Source organism: Leptodactylus fuscus, chromosome 10, assembly GCF_031893055.1.
Source record: "Leptodactylus fuscus isolate aLepFus1 chromosome 10, aLepFus1.hap2, whole genome shotgun sequence".
In the NCBI taxonomy this organism is placed as follows: domain Eukaryota; kingdom Metazoa; phylum Chordata; class Amphibia; order Anura; family Leptodactylidae; genus Leptodactylus; species Leptodactylus fuscus.
In genome coordinates this window covers 44,646,809-44,671,445 of record NC_134274.1, presented here as the reverse complement: position 1 = coordinate 44,671,445, position 24,637 = coordinate 44,646,809, and the positions used below count along the sequence as shown (strand labels likewise).

Below are 24,637 nucleotides of genomic sequence, written 5' to 3'. Positions count from 1 at the left end.
CAACAGCTATCCTATGTGTTTGGCCAGCTTTACCACAGTCAGCCATACTATCAGATTATTTTACATGTTTGGCTGCCTCAAGACTCTCATAGGAGGGAAGACTCTGACAGTAGGGTCTTATGGGAGTTTATCTATCTAGATTAAAATGACATGCACACTTGGCAGATCCAAAGAAGTGTGTGCAAGGGGAGTGTGTAAGAATGAATGAACGACTGCTTGAGTGACAACTATATAAAATGTATAGGTAACGAAAATCTCACCATAGAAGTAGCAATTTTTCTACAATGAAACATATTATCAACCATCTGAAGTCAGTCATGTGCAAGCACGTTCTTAGCGATAAGAAGATGTTCTGACATGTCTTAGAATTGCATTCATTACATTATATTTTATTTAGTATCAGGGTCACTTGGGGACATCTTCAGGATAAGAATTTATAATTCATGTCAGAACCATACGATGCTCTTTTTCAATGGGGATCAATGTCAGCTAAGCCTAATGTGATGAAATTTCTGCATATAAAAATCCATTGCACCCTTCTGAATGGGTTTGCCTGTTGGGTTGGATGGGGCAGTCACAGAGGTTGCTGCTAATATTAGTGTGCGTCCAACATGACATCTTTTAGATTCTTTTGGATGTTTTTATTAAACCTTTGTAGGATCAGGGTCCTTGTCTGAAAATGATGAATGTGAACAATCCGACATATCAGCAGTCATTTTTATCATATAGACGTCATGTGCATGTGCAGCTAAGGAATGCTTTACTACAGGACAGGGGCAGACAAGATGACAGCCTCCTAAGCTTAGCATGTGGATAAGGTATATTCGCCTGAATAGATAAGCTGTGGAAATCCCTTGGCAGTTGTCTGTAATACGTGAAGACAGAGAATACACAGTGTGCTAGCGGTGCTTGCATGGTAGTTGCAGCGAACTCTCCCCATAGACTGCTATGTCCTCTGAGAGCTTCACAGAGCGCAGGTATCGGTGTATGATCAGCAATTACCCTGTATACACCAGATCTGCATGGAAACATTAGAGGCACGGTCACATGCTGCATTATCATCACACTTTCACTGCATGTTTTTTAGATACAATGTATAATATAGAAGAATACAGCTTTCCACAGGTGTGAAAAGTTGACAAAATAGATGCATGTTTACAGTAAATGGAGACGATTTATATTTAGTTTTCTCCACACTGAAATCTATGACAATGTTCTCCTACTAAGGCTATATTTATACAGTGTTTTTTATTTTTTTACAGAGATTAAACAGAAAACCTCTGTATTTGGTAAGTGTGCTAGCTGTGTTTCTAATGCCTAGTGCACCGACCCATTCGTTCTTATGGCTCCATATACATGTCCTTGTATTACCATGGACCCATGTAGGGGTGCGTGAGCTAGAGGCAAAATTCAGCACAGGTCTGAATACTTACTGTGTAAGCGTCCATTTTTCTTGCGGCTGGCGGGCACGCGCAGTCGACCCTGTGGGAGGTCTAGAAGTTTGACCGCCTGCACCGGAAGACGACGCGTGAAGAGGCCGTTCCAGGAGAAGATAGAGGTGGCGCTGGAGAGTTCTCTCGCAGCATTGGGGACGCCCCTAGTGCTGTTTGAGCGCTGGGGACCGCCCCCAGTGCTGCGAGATAACTCATTTGCATACCGACCAAAACCAGGATTTCTACCGAACGGTAGCGCGGAGGAGACCTCTAAAGGTAGGAGAAGGCAGAAAAAATTGCATTTTAATGATAGGATCCCTTTAAGCGGCAGAGGTACCTTTTGGGGGCCCTCAGAGTCTAGGGCCCAGTAGCAATTGCTACCTCTGCATCCCCTATAACTATGCCCCTAAACCCAGTCTTACAAATTACCCACATAATTGCCCATGGGCACATTTATAATGCAAATGAGGTTGAGCTGTAATACAAGCAAAGGTAAACTAGGTTTTTGTCTGTGTTCACTCCCCTCCATTTAGAAAGCATACACTAGTAAGTGAGTTGGGTGTGCATGTATATGAAGTGGTCAGGAGGAATAGCTTTTAGCATACAACTATCTAAACTGTATAGCCGGTTAGTTAACGTCCACTTCATCTGGAATTGTGACCACGTTATTGTGTTCATGGCTTACATGGCAAACAGAATAGTCGGGGTGTAAGTTAAGGATGTGCAGAGGGTACCCAAGGAGGCCAAGGGCACTCACAAAGGGTCTCTTTTCAATATGAGACCAGTACTATAAGCTGTATGCTGGGACCAGTACTATAACATATAATTTGAAGATGGCGCCAATTTACAAGTCACCGCAGTTTGGGCAACATGCAGCCTAACAGGTGGGATCATCACATGACTAGGACAGATTTTCATGACCAGGTTCCCTCTGCCCAATGGAGATAGCTAGTTTTGTGCAAAAGGACCAGGTCCCCTTGCTCACGAGAATTTATCCTGCTCTATATAGGAATGCTAAATCCTAGTGGGCTAAAGGACCCAGTCCCTCTGCCCAATGGAGATAGCTAGTTTTGAGCAGAAGGACCAGGTCCCCCTGCCCACTTGCATTTAGCACCCTCTCTATATAAGGATCCAAAATCCTAATGGGCTAAAAGACCTCTGCACAATAGGAATAGCTAGTTATGAACAAAAGTAGCATGGGACCAGTACGGAGTAGTATTGATGGATTTCCTAGCAAATGGTACCATGATCACTGGGGCATACCTTGCTTCACTACTGTAGAAATTGCGGGAGGCCATCAAAACCAAGAGATGTGGCATGCTCACCAAAGGTGTCCGCCTTCAGCAAGACAATGCCCCAGTTCACAACTTACATGTTGCCTAAATGGAAGCATGCTCCTGGGGCTTTGAAATTCTACCGCATCCCCCTTATTCACCCAACCTCGCATCATCGGACTTCCACTTTTTTCCAACAATTAAGTTATTTTTGAAGGGCAAGCATTATCTAGATGATGAGACTGTTTTCTGAAGTCACAATGTGGCCTTTGGAGCAACCTGTCAACTTCTACAAGGGGGATGTTTACAGTTGCTTAGAGATGGGAGAAGTGTGTGTCCCAAGATGGCACCTGTGTAGAGAAGGACTAACTGCTGTGCCACGTTGCACTGCCCTCTGTCCAAGGAAGTGGGTCAAGGGTAAATCTTTAATGAACGCCCCTCGTATGTGAAGGGACCCAGTGTCAGACCGCTGATATGTGACGGAGCCCGGTGTCATATAGCCGATATGTGAGGGGACCCGATGGCATACCACCGATATGTGGGGGGACCCGATGGCATACCGCCGATATGTGAGGGGATCCCAGTGTCATACACACTTTGATGTGAGCTGAATTGTGGTGACCAGATGACTGGGACATCTCCAATGACTGGTTTTGTGGGGTTTTCATTGTTTATATTGGTTAGTATGTACCAAAAGTGCTCCAAGGAAGTAATAATTGATCCTTAACCCCTTCACTGGTATTGTAAGTTTTGGTTCAATTTCCGGTGGAAACTAAATTTATATAGTTTTATTTACATTTAGCTCCTTAAAAAGCTTAGAAAGCTGTCAGTGCCCGTATTCGGGGGTGTTCCTCACAGTTTAGGGTCATCGCCGTGCGGTAAGGAATGTCCCCTCTGACAGTAGAGAGCTATGGACGAGTACTGTCAGAGGGCACGTTCCTCAGAGCCCAGCTGGACTGTCAGGACATGGAAGGTCATCTTTAAGTCCTTTTATATGTGTTCTAGGGAAATGAAGTTGATTTGACTTTTTAATATATATATATATGTGTATATATATATATATATATATATATATATATATATATATATATTTTATTGCGTTACATGTAGAGGAAGAGAAAGGGCCATTATATTACATGTGAGCACTGAAGGGGACATTCTACTGAGTGTGGGGGCACTGAGGGCTCCATTACCCAACTCTTAATGAAGCCTCCAAACAAAGTCTTATTTTATACACCTTTATAAGTATCGCTATTTGCAGGTGTCCAGTTGAGACATTTTATCATTAGGGGGCACTTCGCTTGACTTGAGCACTGGCACCTTGTGATCTTGTAGTGGGGTCTTCACACCATTGAGATCCCACATTGACCTAGAAACAAACAAAAACCTAGTTAAACATTGTTTTAAGGTTTTTTTTTTTTTTAGTCAGTGTAAAAAAAACCAAAACAAACAAACAAACAAAAACAAACCAGAGGAGAGTCCAGAATTTGATATAACCCATGCAACAAAAACTTGTTGCAACAGTGAACACTGCCCCCCATATTTTAAGTTTTCCCTTCATGAGACTGCACCATTTGTCACACATCCTGCACCCGTCCCCCTCTCATACAACCTGAACCCCCATGTCACCCTCTTGCTCACACAGTGTGCACTCCCATTCTTCCTTCTTGTTCAAATACAGCCTGCACCCCCATTCCCCCCTATCGCTCACACACATTCTGCACCCCCCATTCCCCCCGTCTTGCGCACACACACAGCCTGCACCCCCATTTCCCCCTCTCTCTCACACACAGCCTGCACCCCCATTTCCCCTCTCTTGCTCACACATGCTGTCTCTTCTCTCCTTACCTTCTCTGTTCCCAGCAGATACCTATTCATGTGTAACACCACACTGTCCTGTACGATCCAGCATAGCTCCGCCCACACCAGAGTCTGATCACGTGGTCATGACGGGTCCTTTAGCGGCTGCTATAGCGTGTACCTTGTCTCCGTGCCCGCAGTGTACGGCCAGGTTATAAGAGGAGAGGCGTGTCCTGTGCAGGCTCCTCCTTCTCCGCCGGCTGCCGCCTCACACTCACTCGCACTAGACGCTGCGGCTGTCGCGCTCCCCCCTGCAGGGTCCCTGTTGCTAGAGCTGCTGCTGCTCGCGGGACACCTTGGCATTGTGGCAGTAGGCAGGGGGAAGATGCACACATGCACGGCTAGCTGCCCCTCTACAGGACGCTGACTGGCAGCCGCCCGGGACTTTATTCTGTCACATGTAACTGCTCCTCTCAGCGCTGCCCCGGCCGCTTGGAAACTACTTGGAAGTGGATTTGTACAGAAAGTAGCGGACTGTGTATTGTACCCACTGGCACCGCTGCCTGAACCCCTAGCAGCCGGGTGAGGGGGGCAGGGCTGGGAGCACTTGTTCTGTATGCACGAAGATCCAGCGCGGAGAAACCCTGGAGTGTGGCCGAGGAGCTATGACTTCAGTCCGGGTCTGCGCGGCTCCAGTCCTGGCGCTGGCACTGCTGCTCAGCTGCAACTTTGGCTCATCCATGGCAGGTAAAGATCGGGCTTGTTATGGGGTGCTGCGTGCCCTGAGAGGGTTAATGCAGAGTGATTAGCTCTGGTGACAAATATTGGGATTGTATCTGGGTGTTATCATAATAACTTCACCCATCATTGCTAGGACTGTACGATATAGTGAATCCTCTACATGTATTAGCATGGCATCAGCTAATCTAAAATGTGTGCCAGGAGTTGAAGGGTTAACCGTCTTTGTCTAATTTGACATCCATGGAGTCGGATAAGTTTGGGAACTTTGCCTGTCCCTGACTCCTTTCTAAGCTTTATCTCATGTACGCAGGTGTAGCAGAGCTGAGTGCGTCAAATGCAGAAGAGAGAACTTTGTCCGGCTATCATGGATCTGTCTACGCAGGAATGATCTTTTTACATCTTGCTACTCATGTAACACAGCTTGTGTGTGTATAATAAAAATATATATATATTTATTTATTATACAGGCTATATATTTATATATATATCCCCTTCCGCCTATCTATATACATTTTTATTCTCCTTGTGGTGCTGTCATCCTCAATAGAGCTCACCTGACCTCCGAATAATGGCTTTTATTGTACACCTCTACATAGAAGACAATTGCCACATAATAAGACATCGCTTGCCATCCAAGGTCTTGCAAGATTGTTTGTTTTCTATTGTGTTCCCTCTCCATGGCTCTAACTACCATGAAGGGAATAGACCATAATAGTTGTGTACTTAACTTATAAGAATGCTCCATTCTATTCCATGGCCTTAATGGACCAAGGGGAGGAAACAAAAGTTTTGGAGTCGCCTGATTTATATTGTTTATTTAGTCAAGGATTAGCAGACAGAAGTCAGTAGCAAAGCTGAGTGGCAGATAATACCATGGGGGGATTCGGCCGCCTGATGGGCTTCATTAGGGTCCTCAGAACACAAGTGCGTGGGTTTGGAAAGGGTTAAGTGTCGCTAACATATACCATGGCTGTCTATCAGTAAATGGTGGCGACTTGCAGTCCATGTGCCATCCTGTTCTCCTTGATTTACCAACTCTTCTTGTCTAATTAGACATCATTTTCTATGTCTGCATGAATAAAGTTGTTATGTGGTGGGAAAACAGTAATTGAACTAATTATGCCGTTTGCCCTTCACATTGCTGGTTCCTGCAGTGCTGTGTACTGCCTGGTCATGTGGAAAGAAGAGATGAGCGAGATCCCACTGTGGTTATGTAGTGGGGGGATGTCAGGCCTGGCTATCCCTCAGGCTCCACATGTGTCCCTTTGCCCGTGGGGTATTGTCATGACATAGCTACACTATACATAAAGAAGTGCTTGCTTTACTCTTAGTCAAGCTGTGTTCTTAAGATCAAACATATAAGATGATCTAGATGTAGCGGAGCCGAAATTATTTGTGCGGTCTGGTTTTGTACATTGTGGCTTAGTGTTCCTTTGATGCTGGACACTTGGTAGGCTTGGTCTACGTCACCTCCGCCACCTTTGGAGTCATATAGAGATTAGTGTTGGCTCTAGGAGCATTAACAAAAAGCTTCATTATGTTTCTTATTTTGGGATAAATATCCAGTTTTGGTTTTCTGTGTAGTCTCTGACCACATTTGGGTTTGTTTTGTGCTTGATGACACTTAATGCAGTAGGACGTCCACAGATGTCCAGCACATTGTGATATCGTATTGCAAACAACTTCAGCTCTGCTATACTTGTCAGATTTAGCTTGACTATATCTGGTTGCCATACTACTGTAAAGTGACACAATTGACACCGTGATCTTTAGTTTGTACTATGCATATAAAACTGGTCAATGTTGCCACCAATGCTCGGTGTTGTTACACTGGGCCTTAAACCCTGCAACAATCCTCTCACTTTCTAAGGAACAGGGACACATTTAGGTTAAGTTTGCATCTTTCTAGACCCTGTCCCCATGTAACGTACTAAGCACAAGAATATCTCTTTTGCATGCCAATGTACTTTAAACCCAGTTCCTGCAATCTCTGCTGCTGAAGTAAATAGAACAAAAACCTACTTTGTGCATGCAAAATTAGCTGTTTGCATAAAATGCAAATAAGCCAAGGGTCCCACATGAAGTTATTGTGTGCATACAGTTACTGCCTCCTATCAGGCCCTGGAACGCGTCAGGGCTTCGGCTCCGGTAATCCTCTAGTATTTTCATAAGCTGATGACAATATCTGCAAGTTCAAACAATGCAAATGTCTGAAAAGCTCCAAAAAAAACCCTCCTCGTCTATAAGTTTTATAGCAGTCTAGGGAGTTGTGGCCCCGCGTGAGTCCCTTAATAATAATAGATAATGGTTCTTAGTAATAAGTGCTTCTGTGCTGTTTTCTTACTTTGCCCTTTGAACAGCAAAATGGTGCAGAGATCTCTAATAGAAAAGTGATTAGATTGAGATTTTAATGGTAAAGAAAAATGTAATGTAAAGGTCATGTAGTGCTGCGTCGCCCTCAGTTATGGCGCGGCGTATTAGGCTTCATTAATACAAGCGGTTTGTTCAGATTGCATCGGCTCTTCACATCTCACTAGACTCTATTATAAACTCTTTAGCTTGCTATTAGTTTGGAGTCACAATTTTATTATTATTTAAAGACTTTTTTTTTGGAAGTATTTCCCTGGGTTTGTTGCCTTCTGCTCACAAAATAGAATTCCTGATTTGTTTTTAGGGCTAGCTGGGAAAACTGTATGATGAATAATGTGACATTAGGAGTAATATGGCAAGCATCACTGGTACGGTACAGCTCCCAGGGACGACAACAGAACTAACCTATAGTAACAGTGGTGGCCATTATACAGAGTACAGGGCTATCTGCTTCTAGCTCTGCACCCTCAGAAGCAACCCTCATACATATGGCCCACCTTAAGGGCTATGGTTACAGATTTGGCTGTCATTCACTTTTAGGACCGCCTACTGGACTCCTGAGCTTTGAAAGTACAGTTGTATATTAATCTGCTCAACTTCTGCTGCTTTATAACCTGCTGATAGCTTTGCATGTACAACATGACAGATTCCCTTTGTCCCCTGTGCAGTACCTGCTCTTTATGGTGTACTATGGAGCGTCCAAAAAAAAAAAAAAATACTGCTGCCTAGGCTAGGGAATGAAGCCAAATTCTGTGTACCTTCCTATCTTGGGGCCCAAAGTGTGGCAAAAAGGCTACAAACTCGGGGTGCTCAGACCAGTGGAACCCCCATTCAGGATTAAACGGTGAGCACTAGACATGCAAACTCTATACCAGCCCTGCTTGTTATCCTGCTTTCCAGGCTTCCAGAATGGCAAATATGGTTTATTATTCAGCCTATTTAGTCATTCAGAGGTCTTGTGAAGTTAGGTGGCAACCTATGAGCAGCCATAATGGTTTTTACCCAGCTTTCACAGGAAAGGATAAACTGAATTTCTAACAGTTTCACAGAAAAGGGAAAGGCAATGAAATGGATTTCTTAAACTTTAAAGGGAATACTCCAGGGTGAGGTTGGTAATAATGGGTCAGCAATGGTCGGTGGGGTTAGTAATAATGGTACAGCAGTGGTTGGTGCGGTAGGTAATAATGGTACAGCAGTGGTTAGTAATAATGGCTCAGCAGTGGTCGGTGGGGTTAGTAATAATGGTACAGCAGTGGTCGGTGGGGTTAGTAATAATGGTACAGCAGTGGTCGGTGGGGTTAGTAATAATGGCTCAGCAGTGGTCGGTGGGGTTAGTAATAATGGTACAGCAGTGGTCGGTGGGGTTAGTAATAATGGTACAGCAGTGGTCGGTGGGGTTAGTAATAATGGTACAGCAGTGGTCGGTGGGGTTAGTAATAATGGTACAGCAGTGGTCGGTGGGGTTAGTAATAATGGTACAGCAGTGGTTAGTGGGGTTAGTAATAGTACAGCAGTGTTCGGTGCGGTAGGTAATAATTACTCAGCAGTGGTCAGTGGGGTTAGTAATAATGGCTCAGTAGTGGTCGGTGCAGTAGGTAATAATGGTACAGCAGTGGTCTGTGCGGTAGGTAATAATGGTACAGCAGTGGTCTGTGCGGTAGGTAATAATGGTACAGCAGTGGTCGGTGGGGTTAGCAATAATGGCTCAGCAGTAGTCAGTGGGGTTACTAATAATGGGTCTGCAGTGGTTAGCTGGGTTAGTAATGGTGCTACAGCAGTGGATAGCGGGGTTGGTAATAATGGTACAGCAGTGTTCAGCGGGGTTAGTAATGATGCTACAACAGTGGTCAGCGGGGTTAGTAATAATGGCACATCAGTGGTTAGCGGGGTTGGTAATACTGGGTCAGCAGTGGTTAGCGGGGTTGGTAATGGCGGTTTTTACTCGCATATAATTGAACTGAATCTTATGGAAAGACTGGAAGGATTTGGGGATAAACTCTGATGACAAATGTCAGTGTCAGAAGCTTCTTCTCACAATTGCCAGTTATTAACATATTAATGACCCGAGTTTCCGTAACTACCAGGGAACATACTGAGTCGATGTCACGTAAGTTTGATCAGAATTGCCGAGGGACGGGTTCTGCTATGCTTTGTGTCCCAGAGATTAGCAGTGACAAATGGATGTTGCTGTGATTGAAATCTCCCAAATGCAGGGGACTGTTTACTTTAGTTGGTAATCTGTTCAGGCAGAGATGCTTGTCACGCCCTGAACATGACAGGCAAGATAATAAGTTGGTTTCCATCGCCTCGTCACTCTGAGCAACACTGGCAACACAATTATCCGGCTTCTTTGTGATGCTGCGCTGACATGGGTTGCCACACTTGGGTTGTGTAAGGAGATGCCATTAACCTGACCAATTGTACAACTCTACAGTGATGGTTCTGAGGGCTGGGGTCACTTTGGAGGTTCTACTCGTAGAAATATGGGTAAATGGCCGATAAAAATCCAGTTTTGTCACATGACAGAGACCTAGAACAGTGCCCTCTAGTGTCTAGCACTGTATTGCTAGAATAAGTTTACATGGCATGGTGTATAAAAGCCGATGACTCTTGGTAAATTTCACTATTACTCTATTTTTGAGTAATTCTATTGCACCATTTTCGGGGGGGCGGGCGGCTTTTCTCGCACCTACTCATTATCATTCCCATTCAGTCACCGCCCTATATCAAGCTAGTCGTTTTTAAATGACCCCCAACTGTTTGTTCTTCATCTTGCGATGCAAACAGACAATTCCTGTCTTCTGTAACCGAGCGCCTAAATCTCCCTTATGAGGCTGCACCCCTGTGAGATGCTTTGGTTACACTAAGCATCAAATCAAGTTTAATGGAGAAATCTGGCTGCAAGAGCTGAAGATTACTCATACTGAGAACAAAGATACATTCATGAGAAAATAATAAGGTTGGAGCCCAATAAAAAATATATAGCAGCAGCCTCGGCTGGCCATGGGGCGAAGCGTTCCCGCATTGTACTCTGGAAGTGGTGTTTTCTTTTAGAAGAGAATGTTTGTTTGCTTTTTGCCTGGGAGAATATTTATCTTTTTTCATTGTATTATTAAATCTCTCCTTTCCGATACAATTCTGAATATTTTTGTTTCTCTTGGTTGAGATTTGGAACTAGAACACTAAATAGGAATGTTTTCGCTCCATACAGTTTAGGGGGCGCCCGTGTCTGCAAGTGTGACGGACACAAAGTCCTGCGTGTCCGATTTTGTGTACAACTTTGTGTCTCCACAGAGAGGCTTCATTGGGACACCGGCCAGTTGTGATACTTGGTTTGATGTTTCTGGTGTCTTGTCATACTGGGGCCCATCGATCTTGGACAATTTTTAGTGGAGTCAGAAAAAAAATTGAAATATTTTGGCTTTAAATATGATTTTTAATTTCATACAATTTTTTAATATTGTGTAATTTAGGTAAATAGTCCGAATTCCAATGAAAGTCTGTAGGACTTACTATATTTTTAATGAATTGTCGGAGCCTTCCTGCTTCGGACTACCCATGAGTGTCAGCCATTGAATGAAGGAGTTGGGCTGTAGAAAAAAGGAGTCGCTTGTTCGTTTGGCCTACTGACTCTACAGCCCTGTGTGATAGGAGGAGGGGCCGTCTCACCGGAAGAAGCATGGAGGGAGTTGGGCTGAGTAGGTAGGAATGGGTGGGATAGTTGGAGAGACAGGGAGGGGAGTGAGAAAGGTGAGAGTGTTAGTGAGGAAGTTGGATGGCGGGAAGCTGAGCATGCAAACAAAGCAGAGATACCAGCAGCCCCCAGAGACTCCCAGAAATCACTCAAAACACAGAGCTATATGGGTGCATTTATTAACCCATTAGTAGCACTAACAGACATTTATTTAATAAAACTCCTTTTAACAAGTACATAGTGAATTAGCCACTGCGTTACTGATTCTGGCATATCTAGATTTATTTATTTTTTTCTAGCTCCCACTGTTCCTGAACAATCGCTGCTCTTTTGGTGTCTGATATGCTATTTAGGCTCTGTATGGTCAAGAGGGTGGTGTCAGGCAGGAGCAGACAAAGGGTGTAATTCTGATCCCTGACACTGGCTGCCTAAGATTGGAGATCTAAATTGCACTCCCTGCCTGACAACGCCCTTCTGATGTTGGAGATGAATAACATTTCAGGCACCAAAATTAACAAGCTTGTTGCTCAGGATGGTGGAGACTAGAGGAAAAAAGAAATCCAACTGCCCTGGAATCTTTGGAGTCCATTGGTAGCTCGGGGTCCATTGGTAGCTCGGGGTCCATTGGTAGCTCGGGGTCCATTGGTAGCTCGGGGTCCATTGGTAGCACTGGGTCACTCCAGAATATCTCCTCTGATGATATGCTGGACAATGCAAATGGCCAGCCTCCACCTGCACTGTCCAGCATGTCATTGAAGGACTCATGACCAATATGTGCGGCTGAGAATGTTTTTTTATTTTTTATTTTATTTTTTTGCATTACTTAAATGTAACTTTCTCAGACTCTTCCTCCTTAGTACTAGTACATTGATTTCACAGCTCTGGTGACTCAAGCTGTTAGAGAATTGTTTTTGAGGGACTTTGGTGACAGCAACATTTGGGAGTCTGTGGTAGTCTAATTTGTGTGAGAATAGATAGATATAGATATGTTAATTTTTTATTTTTTTAAAAAATGCGCTTAATAATTGACATTAGTGCCTTGAAAACCTGCACCGGTGAGCAGACAGGCATTGTCTGATACCAATGACTAAACACTGGCATTTTTTTAATTTTTTTTTTTTTCTTTTAGGGCATAGAAGCCAAGGCTGCTAATGAAGTGCTAATATATGCTCATACACTTTTTGATGAGTCAAAGTGACATTTTATAACAGTTACCGCCCAAATACTAAAAATAACTGTTCTCTCTGCAACCTATAGCAGAAACTAAGCGACATAATATAGACTGACAGGTATTTATATCTCCTTATATAGCGCCAGCATATATTCTATATTACGTTACAAACCTTGTCATAAGTCACTGTCCCTGGCAGGGCGCACAATGTAAATTCTAATTTGGCTATTAACCTTAGGAAAAATGTATTCATGATTATTTTTTTTATATCTTTTATTTTTTACTTTTATTTTTTTTTTCTTGGCTCCATTTAATCACGTTTTACATCTGTATAGTACGTCCATGGCCATCCATTTACATCAATGTTACAGAAAACAAAGCAGCTTCTCTTTTTGAAGGACACAAAAACATCATATATCATATTTTTGTGTTCGTCCAAAAAAAAAACCCAGATTTTATTTTTTTAAATTGATGTCTATGTAAACAGTCAGTTTATAGAAGGAGCTTGACCTGTCCTGGTAACTACTTGCCATCTCCGTCTGTAACCTTAGATCCTTTTTCTTAGAACTTTACATTACCTTTTATTTTTATTCCATTTATTATACTACTAGCCTCTGCCCGTGACTTCGTCTGCGTGTTGTTGGTCCACCTTTATTCAGCAAATTGCTGGCGTCAATGATTTGCCTGCTACGGTGTTTCAGCAACTGTCCAGCTGGCCTGCCGCTGAACTCATTCCTCGCGCTGTGCCCGTAATTGTTCCGGCAGCTCGCTGGGAAGCCATATAATGTGTGTTGTTGGCATAGATGATCTGCATGCTCCGGCTGGCCTGCCGCTGAACTTGTTTCTCGCGCTGTGCCCGTGATTGTTCCGGCATCTCAGCACCTTGCTGGGATGCCATATAATGAGCATGTTGTTGGTGTTGATGATCCCCCTCAGCTGCGCTTGAGGAGAACTCTGTTGACTTTTGGCTACCTTCATAGCTCTCGTGGTTTTACAATTTGGAAACAAATAAGATTTTCTTTTTCCCGGCATGTTTAAAATTGGCAAACTGCCAATTTGGATTAAAGGTGTTTTCCCATCCAGTGTGTCATCATGTTGCCTGGAGCAGATCAGATAATATGCAAATGCATGTAGAGAATGAACTGAGGGTTAGTTGAGTGTTTACACAGAGAGATAACAGACCTGGCTGAGATGAGCTGCTACAAGAGCAGTGTAATATAGTATGTGAACATAAATTCATAACAGTCGTGAAACCATGTCATTTACTGGGATAAAAAGTAGCCTATGTTTTAATCGAGGTTACAAACGATCTATGTAAACTACACTAGATGCCAAAAGGAGGCAAACTACCACATGAATGTGAATAAATCACATTAAAAAGCATTAGAACATACAAAAGAAAATTCAGAAGGGAGAAAAATAGTACAGCCAAATAAGTCATACAAGGTATATGGTAAGTTAGTTATTTCTCAAATTGGTCCTATATACATAGGTATAAATAATACAGGGCATGATTTAGCTATGCGCATGTTATTTACTGACAGCATAAATCTAATGCATGAAGCGAGTTTTTGTTGAATAAAAATTTTGAATATTAGCATGTAGTTCTGGCAGTCAAAATGTTACATATAAGGAAGATAAAGGCATAATCATGCACCCAAAAAAACAATTTGTAAGAATATATGTATATTATAATAATTACAAATAGTTTTAATTTGAGGCCACAATTTCACAACTCCAGCCAAAATTGGTCGAACTCCCCAATATATGTATACAGGGTTTATATGTATATGGTGACATATATGGTAGTTTGCCTCCTTTTGGCATCTAGTGTAGTTGTTGTATTGGATCTACCCTATTTTGCCCTATATTTGTGTATTGCTTAAACTATCTATGTGCCAAATTTCATCCAAATCAGTTCAGCCGTTTTTGAGTGATTGAGGAACAAACATCCAAACACACAAACTTTCACATTTCTAATATTAGTAGGATAGTGAGGGTGTTCCTGACACTCGGCCCTGATGGGGTCCTCCTAAAGTATGTAGGACTATTTATTTACAGGTTATGTCACCAAAATGCAGTTACTTTTTATATTGGGGAGTCCGACCAATTTTGGCTGGAGTCGTGAAATTGTGGCCTCAAATTAAAACTATTTGTAATTATATTATACAATTATTATTGTGTAATTAGATACAAAGTTTTATATATATTTTTACATTCCTAGGAATTCAGTCACTTATAGTTTTAGTGAATGGGTGGAACATTATGGCTTCTGATTTGTTCTTCACCATTTGTGAATGAGTCTTGAGTTGGCGTATGTACAAATAAGAGTCTTGGGTCTGTGGTTTGGTTACCAACTCCACAGCCATTTGTATTTGATTCGGCATTAGGTTTTCCCATCAGACTTATTTGCTGAGTGTGTGGCCGGATTGAGTAATCGGGTAATTTTCCATATATTCCTATATTGAGATCATAAGCACATTTTCTCTACGTAGTCTGCTATATACAAGCACATGGGCTCTTTTAAAGTTTCTAGTTACTTTATTGTTCTCATGCCTGAAATAAAGCAAATTATTTACATCCGCCATGTAGGAATATTGGCTATTCAGTGTTCCCGGAGCATCAGATGCAGATTAAACTGATGGTTCGATAATGTTACATTAGGGAGAATGAATCCGGGTAACACTGGGTTCACGCTAGCGCCCGGACTCCGTTCTGAGCTTTCCATCTTCTGCATGCAGAAGACGGAAACCTGTCAGAGTGGGTCTAGACGCTGGTGAGCGTTTTATGCTCTCCGCCGCGAAACCGTTTTTTTTAAAAACCGGACACAGAGTACTGCATGTCCGACTCTGTGTCCGTTTAAAAAAAAAAAAAAAAAAAAACCGTTTTGCGGCGCAGAGCATAAAACGCTCACCGGCGCTCACGGCCGGACATCCTTCAAACCCATTAAAATGAATGGGTATGAAAGAGTCCTGCAGGTTTCCATCTTCTGCTGTTTTGTGCAGGAAACGGAAACCTGTATGAACGGAGACCGGGCGCAGATGTGAACGAGCCCTAACATGTAGCTCATCTTGGTGGTCTTGTGCTTTGTAAGCCACGGATGACAATCTGGCTTTCTAGTAACTTCTGTGTAACCTCATTGTGGGTATGATGTATCCTCTTATGATCATATTTTAATTAAGGTCAGAAATGAACCTGATTAATAAGATTTTATATAGCTGCCTCATATTAGAATATTCCTTAAATAGTCTATATTAGTGATTCCAAGCCTTCTTATCATGGGTTAAACCCTAAAAAATGTTTCCACTTTTGAGGAACCCCCTACTCCTGTGTTTATGTCATAAACACTTTGGTGAGAATTACACTGTTGTGAAATATCTTTGCTGACCGTTCCTCCCGACTTCATCGGACACGTACTTTTTAGCTAAATGTTTGTGTGTTGTCAATGGGGGAGGGGAGTAAATTGTAGCCAGGCGCCCATTCTATTCTAATGGCAAGGAGTGCAACCTGTGACAATGGGCAAACCAACATCCGACGTTCTCTGGTCGGGAAGTTCCATAGGGCTGTGGGTGTTCTGTGTGGGAGCTAACTATTGTCTTTGTACACTTTGGACTTGGTTGGATCTTATTTTAACACCAGGGCTTGCAGTGACTAGCCTTTTTTTTTTTTTTTTTTTTTTTTAAATGTAGATTGTGAGCCCCACATAGAGCTCACAATGTACATTTTTCCCTATCAGTATGTCTTTTTTTGGAATATGGGATGGAAATCCATGTAAACACGGGGAGAACATACAAACTCCTTGCAGATGGTTATTTGTCCTTTTTGAACACCAGGACTCCAGTGCTGCAAGGCTGCAGTGCTAACCACTGAGCCACCGTGTGGCCCTCGCGACTAGCCTTTTTTTTGTAGGGTTTATCTGCTTAAAGGGATTGTTGGACAAAACTCTTAAAGTTTTTAATAAACTGGGAGCAGTGAAGAAAAATTAAAAAAAATGCATATTCGCCTGTCCCTGTTACTCTGGTGTTATCCTGTGTCTCCCGATTCGTCTGCCTTCCCTGTTTTTGTCCGGTGTTGTGCTGAAGCCATCAGGAAGAGGATCCATGGTGTCACAGGTAGTAACCTTCAGGCACTTTGCTAATTGGCTTCAGAGGGTCATGTGACCGCCAAAGGCCAATCAACAGCTTCAGCACAACCTGGAAGACTCCACTGGAGCAGATGAACCAGGAGGACACCGGAGCAACAGCGGACAGGTGAGTATATGCATATTTTTATTTTTTCACTGCCCCCGGTTTATTTAAACTTTAAAAGGGTTGCCCATTTTTGCCTGGACAAGTCCTTTAAGTAGTTCTGTCTGGTCCATGTCATGCACAAGGTGTTCTCCTTTATGTTCTGCAAGCAGGGTCTAATCTTTTCCAGACTGCTCGTTCTTGTACTACGAAGTACAGATTTATAATCCATCAAAGACATGAATTTAGTGGTGTGTCAGGGAGCCAGTGCGCCTCCTTTACTACATCATCACATTTCCACAACTGAAGTTGGCATGCCACATTCTGTACGGCTCAGCAATAACTATAAAATGTGCATCTATTGCCAGACTGCAGGCATCGCCCAGTCCAAACCAAGCACACATCTCCTCAATAGTTAGACCTTCGTTTTAGCCACCTGCTTCTTTACTAGTTCAGTATTGTGCATTCTCGTTGCTGGAGATATATATATATATATATATATATATATATATATATATATATATATATATATATATATATATATATATATATATGTTCTTGTCCCCATGTTTGTGCCTAGCCAAGCGAACCTTCTCTATACTGTGTGCGTCATTGTTCCTCACAATCCCTGACACAGTAGAACAGGAATTTTGCTCATATCCAGAAGATGGTTACTACACTGTCATTTAAATAGGCTCCTCCGAGACACAAGGTTCTCTCTTTATAACATAATGATATGGTAATGCGGTAAGTATAGGATAGCGCTGCCAGCAGTTCTGAGGGCTTACCTGGGGGCCGAGCAATACCTGGCATGATCCAGAGTTTACAAAACTTTATGTTCTCTGCCCTCATCACGTAGGAATACATTCTCTTTTAATGATGTCGGAAACTTAAATTTAATATTTCATACGTCAAATGCTTTTTCCATTTCTTTCACCATTTTAGGTGACTGAAAAAGAATACTGTACTTAAAGGGATTGTTTGTTTGCATTTTAAAAAAATCTTTTCTGGGCAGACAATTTGCCTGAAATGAACCACGTTTAGTGATATGCTTTACAGGAGTCACATGAACCTGCAGTTCGGAGATGACTTTTTGACTTCTATGTTGAGGGTAGAGATGAGCGAGTAGTGTTCGATCGAGTAGGTGTTCGATGGAATACTACGGTATTCGAAATACTCGTACTCGATCGAACACTGCTAGCTGTTCGAAGTTTAAGGTTCGATGCAGAACCAGCGTTGATTGGCAGAATGCTCTATACATTCTGCCAATCAACACTGGTTCTTCTCTTACCTTTAGAAGTCTTCTCCGTGCAGCGTCCCCGCGGCGTCTTCCGGCTGGAATTCACTCTGCCTAGCCATCCGGCCTAGGCAGAGCCGACTGCGCATGCGTGGGCATGCCCGCGCATGTGCAGTCGGCTCTGCTCAGGCATCAGCCCCGATGCCTAGGCAGAGTTAATTCCAGCTGGAAGAAGACGCGGGGACGCTGCGCCGGGAGAAGACTTCAAGGAGAATCCAGCCCGACCGTCACTCTTGGACTTGGTAAGTATAATTTTATCGAATTTTGCGTACCCCTGAAACGAGCATTTCCCCCCATAGACTATAATGGGGTTCGAACAGTGAGCGGCTGTTCGAATCGGATTTCAAACCTCGGACATTTTAGTGTTCGCTCATCTCTAGTTGAGGGCGTTCCTTGTGACTTGAGTAGAGGTCATTACACAAGGACAAGGCGGAGGTGTGAATTGCCCTTGGGGGATGAGAACCCAGCCTAGAACCTACATTTAGGTTTATGTTCTGATAGTAGTAGGCCCTGTTCACACGGGGCAAGAGGGGGCGGATTTTGGCGCTGAATCCACATTATAATCCGCCCCCTCACAGTAGTGGTCTATGTAGACCGCTTGCTTACTTTTTTTGTGAGTGTCATGTTGCCGCTCATGGAAAAAAGCGAGCTGCCCTTTCTTCAGGCGGATTCTGCGACTGATTCAGCCCCGGCGTCCGCCTCGCGGCAGCACCCTCCGGTCTAGGCTCATTTATTTGGGAGCGGAAAGTCGCGACTGTCGGAAGCTGCGGCAGGCACATTTTGGCCCTATTCTGACGTCAGAATCAGGACCAAAATGATCCATACCGCGTCCCGTGTGAACGGGGCCGTGGAGAGCCTTCTCCCCATCTGTGGTGGTGATGTTAAGGTATTGGTGGAAGTGATGGTGTGTGGGGGGGGGGGGGGGAGAGGAGAGAAGTGTTCACAAGTACAATTTTATTGTCATAACTTTTCATGTCAATTATCTGGTTTAGAGGTGAGATCTGGAACAATAGGATTTCGCCTTTCCAGTAATCAATTTTGTTTTTATATAAACCTATTTATCAGTTCCTAAAGATTCTCCCTGCGTAGCAATGGCCTCTAATAGTAATAATTAGGACATCCAATTTTATCCAACAGTATATCATGAAATCAAAGTCTAGGTCCGTTCTTCTAACCATATGTTCTAGTTACAATGAACTTATGTGTTTTTTTTTGCTTATTGCAAAATAATTTTTAGCATATCAGTATTTTCCATATAGCTGTGTTCTCTCCAAACATCTGCAGTGTTACTCTCTGAAGTAAACATTGCCTCGCTGTAAACTGCTGCAAACTGGATTGGAAAACCACCTTGTGTTTTGGCGCTTTCAGGTTGTGCGCGGTATTGCTAAGCGACGGGTGGCAGGGTGTAGAGTGATGAAGTGTTTTACGAGGTGGCAGAACCCTGCACCGTGATTAGATCTATCGTAAGTCCCAATGACCTAACCTGATGTAATCCCATTTTATTCCTTTCCCTGCCAGAGGGGCCCGCGACAGCATTCTTTAAAAACACAACAGGTTTCATACATGACATTAAATGCCGTAGATGGAGTGCTTGCCGTGGTATAGATGTTACTCGGAGGCGACTAAATCAGATCACAGTTCTGCAGGGATACCAGGTTGTCCTTTATTTTGACATCGCACGACCGCGTTGATGTGATGATAGATGCTTTATAGCAGGATCTGTGCTGGTAAATGTCCCTTATGGCGTAAATTTCCTATATTTTTTTCCCTGACTTTGTGCGTGCTGACATGACTTTCAGACTAGTCACCTTGAGTGTATGGATTTATCGGAGGGACTATTTTTACTGCTGACTCAATTGAAGCACCTTGGAGAAAAATCAGAGACATGCCACAAAAATGTAACCAGACTTCTAGTTGAATTGCAGACAGATGCTTCAGGTCGTACATCAGTCTGGTACATCTAAACCTAATGCATACTGAGTCTTAGTAGCACCATTGATATTCCGTGTGTAGAAGTAGTGTCTTCGTTTTAGAACTATGTTTGAGGCTGGAGTTCTAGAAAATACACTATATATTAACATGTTCATTAGGTTGGTTGATAATGACTCTTTCTGACTCCGTATTAACTTCCTAATCAAGTAGGGTTGAGCAATCGGGATCGGATTCCGATCGGCGATCGAGTAAATTTTGCAATCAGAATTCCAATCCTGATCTTTTCTGGCGGGATCGAGGTTAGAGGTGATCTCGAGATTGGCTCAACCCTATTCATGTATATATCATCAATAGGGTTAAATGATCGGGATCGATCGGATCCCGATCGAGCAAATATCGGGATCGGCTGGAAAATGATCAGAAATCAGATTCTGAAATCTCAAGATTTGCTCAACCCGATAATCAAGCCAAACATCTCATATTCTGGACAGCTAAAGCCCTTCTTTATAGACACTTCACTCAAGATTGACTTCATAAGACATCCATACTTGCCACATACATACATACATACATACATACATACATAAATACCACATCAGAAACAATAGTGTTATAGATGTTCAAACAAGTTCCTGAAGCAGCCGGTTGGTATAACTGGTCAGAGGGTGACCGCCAACAGCTTATATCGGCGTAAAGTCCAAATTTTAAGCAGACTTACTGGCAACTTTATCTGTTATGGTCAACACCTTTTGGAGTGAGTGGTTGACTTGTCTGAAACTTACCTATGTATGGCAAGTCCATATTCAATTTGTCACTTCGTGTAAGCCCTCTGATCTGCTTTTTGTGTTTTCAGCTTTTCTTTTAAACTAAATATCTGATCTAGCAGTATATACGGACACACAAGTGGCCATTGTATGTTGCCATGTAGGACCTGCCTGTTTTTCAAAGAGGATTTATGTCCTCTAACATTGGTGGTGTACAGTTGCAAAGGCGACATTTCACTGAATTTAGTATTCACTAACAGGCATTGGTGCCATGGATTTGGCTCGGATAACCCTGCAGTCTCTCAATGCTATTGCTGGGTGGTGAGGAACGCCCCTCTGGGGGTATACTTCTGTAGGCTTATGTTGAGCCGTAATTTTGATACAGGTATGACCAATCGTCAGGAGCTACCATAGTGGGATAGGGTCCCAGTCCATGTCCATAAGGTAAAAGAAGATCCCACTGGAAAAGAGAGAATGTTTCGTGTGATTGTCTTACACTATTGGAATAAATCTATCTTGCATAAGAAAAACTTTTCCAGTGGGATCTTCTTTTACCTTATGTTGAGCTGTAAGGTCAACCCTTCTGATGGTTCCATAAAAGTACCAATTGCGAATATCTCTGCAACTGGTGCACGTACTAGCCAAGCCGACTGTGCTTGGTTTTCCAGTGATATATAACATGGCCTTTAAGTAATAATTGTTAGCACAGAGGCTACCCCGTCCCCCCATCCCCCTCCACCACCTCCTGTCTCCTCTTTGAGAGTTTTATTCATCCTTAATTCACAAAAGGCTTGGACTGTTCTTTACTACACATGAACTACCGGGCATAAAACTTGTACAGCCCTCACGAGAGTAGATACAAATGCCTTGAAGACCACTTTGAAGAAAAGTATCACTTTATGGTAGCCAGTTTATAGGTAAGATCTGTTATTTGCGTGAGGCAGAAGCTCCTAGGGGCTTTGCTACAATGCCGAATACAACCATGATGAGTTCATTACTGCATATGTTAAAGCTATAAAGTCCTGGGACCCTGCTGCTCTTCATCCCGCACATCCTCTCTTACTGCAGCAGTAAAGTGAGTGAAAACATTTGGTGTAAATCACAGAGGACTCCCTCTGCTCTGTTATGTCATCTCCTGCCCCTTCCCTCCCATTCCTGGACTTGTTCTTTGTCTTCTACTCCCTCCACTTCATTTAACAGTTTGGAGGCCTGTAGAAGCCTGTAGACAAGAGGGACCCCATTACCATCTCTTTAGCTTTGTGGTTGTAATGTACTTGGCCTATTCACCGGCGTGTTGGTGCTGTCCATGCTCTTTGTCTTGGGCACAGCAGGGTGACTTTATTCTTTGTCACTTTGTTTTTCTTTGTTACAATGTTTCATTCTTTTCTTCTTGAGGACATGGGCTAACAAACCTTTGCTTTCTATGCCATCTACAATATTTTGGAGTACACGTGGTGCCCCATACGTACTTGACATACTTCGTAAGCTAAACTCTCTCTGTTATAACTATTCATCTCTTGTCTTTGTACACATCTTTTTCATACCCTCAGTATCTGAGGACATGTTGAAGGTGCACAGTGTGCAGAAGTCATTGTGAATTGCCCCCTGTGGTGGTAAATCAAACAAAAGCCTGTTACTGGAGACTGGTCGGAGCAGAGACCTCCTGCACCCTGGCACCAGTGAGGAAAAGATTAAACCATTCAATGAAGGAACACCCACTTCTGTTTGTGATTATTTTTTGGGAGTATCGTTGCAAACCTCTGCTAAGTGAAGGCCACATCCTCCGACGATGACTATGGGAGATTCCAGCACCATCTACTCTCTTATGGATTTCATTATGGCGCTGACATCGACCAAAATTGGCATCAGGGTCTCTTTTTCTATGTGCCACTGACTAGCAAAGAACAAGTTTAGATAATACTTGGTGGAATTTGTAATACACGGATAATAAATCAGAGGAACATGTTGTCCCCAGTGTAGCAAAATTATCTTGCATTCTTAATTTTCTACGTAATATCTTTTTCATAAAATGGAAAGGCGTACGTGCGCAGAATGATTCATTTTATGTGTAGGCAGCAAAAGTACTTTTTATGATTAAGTCGTAAAATTTACTCCTTCAAAAGATAATTTATTCTCTTATAGAAAATATGGTAAATGTTTAGACATACTTGCCTTTATTGTACCATTGGATTATTATATTGTGCATGGTGAGAAGTGTTAGGTCACATTCACATCTATGTTGGGTGTCCATCTGGCACGGATGGGCCACAAATTGCCAGATGAGAGAGTCCTACAAACATCTGTTTTGTATGGTGACGTTCGGTAATGTGACCCTTGTATGCACGTGGCTGTGGTCAGTGTGAAAAATTCGGCAAGTTTGACAGATTTTTGTCATGTTTGACTGAAGGAAAGGAAAAAAAATTACTGCATTATTTCTGGTGTCTTTGCCTCATTGGATTCTAGCAAACTCCATTATAACTTAGCAGGCTCCATTAAGAGCCACAATATCTGTATGTGTTGTGTGATGAACCCAGCAGAGCTATAAAATAAATCCATATAGTTTTTGGTCTAGTCCTACCTGGCTAGCAGATGGACATAATGCTTCATAGAGACGTCCTAATCGTTTTTAATGTTTAGGTTGGTTTAAAGGAATCCTATCATTAAAACTCAATTCTTTTCTCACTAACACGTCAAAATAGCCTTAAGAAAGGCTATTCTTCTCCTATCTTTAGATGTCTTCTCCGCGCCGCTGTTTGGTATAAATCCTGGCTTTCAGCGGTATGCAGATGAGTTCTCTCGCAGCACTGGGGGCGTCCCCAATGCTGCGAGAGAACTCTCCAGCACAGCCTCGATCTTCTTCAGGAACGTTCTCTTCACGTGTCTTCTTCCGGAGCAGGCTTCAAGCTTCTAAGCCTAGGGCAAAGCTGACTGCGCATGCCCGCCGGCCACAAGAAAATGGCCGCTTACACAGTATTGTATAAGTTCATGCCTGTAGTTGGCCGTACATATCGGCCTGGAAGCTTTGGCAGATTTAGTTAAATTTGGGAAAATCTGCAGAGAATCTGATGTCTCTGGTGGTCATATTCTTAAAGGGGCTCTATCAGCAAAATCATGCTGATAGAGCTCCACATATGTGTGAATAGCCTTTAAAAAGGCTATTCAGGCATCGGTAAAGTTATATTAAACTATCTCCCCCCCCTTTTTTTAAAATAAAACCCTAAAACAGATTATGTTCAATTTACCGAATGTGCATGGGGACGGGCATTCAGGGTCGACGTCCTCTTCAGCCAGGCCTCCTCTTCCAGCGATGTCCTCGGGTACCGTCTAACTAGCGAACTATCATTGATAAAAAAAAAATGGCACGGGTGCATGCGCAGTAGCATGCTGCTTCCACTACTGCTACTGCGTATGCGCCTGTGCTATTCACGCATATGTGGGGCTCTATCAGCATGATTTTGCTGATAGAGCACCTTTAAGATTAATAGCAGATGCTATTAAGCTGCTGATTTTGCCAATGATCTGCAGATAAGTCTCATATGAATGGCCTGGTCTGGGTGTCGTGTGAATGAATGTTTGTGTTCCTTCTGGTCAGATGAATATATTTGGCTTCACTAAAGATAAAATGTGTAGCCGAGGCGGACGACAGAAAGCCCCCCCCCCAGGAGGGGGCGTGGCTTAGCGTCATTCGCAGCCAGGGAGAAGACCTGCTCTCTGCCTGAGCGTGAGGGGAGGCTGCTGGAGCAGCGCTGCTCCAGTGGCCTCCCCAATCCACCGCTCGGTGCTAAGCCAGTCCAGGACAGCTTGTCCTGGACTGGCTTAGGTAAGCAAAAATGCCGCCCCTCCTGGGGCCCTGGTATAGCGCCGCCTGAAGCGGTCGCTTCAGGTCGCCTCATGGGAGGTGCGGCGCTGACCATACTCCATGTATATCATAAGGA

General features: G+C 43.1%; 1 protein-coding gene across 1 annotated transcript in view; it reads left to right on the top strand.

Moving 5' to 3' along the window:
* Window positions 1–4,817: 4,817 nt before the first annotated feature.
* Window positions 4,818–24,637, top strand: part of UNC5B (unc-5 netrin receptor B) — a 154,100-nt gene continuing 134,280 nt past the window's right edge. Inside the window, exon 1 of the mRNA XM_075257432.1 lies at window positions 4,818–5,254. Coding sequence (XP_075113533.1) covers window positions 5,173–5,254 — 82 coding nt within the window. The 5' untranslated portion in view covers window positions 4,818–5,172. The remainder of the gene's footprint in view (window positions 5,255–24,637) is intronic.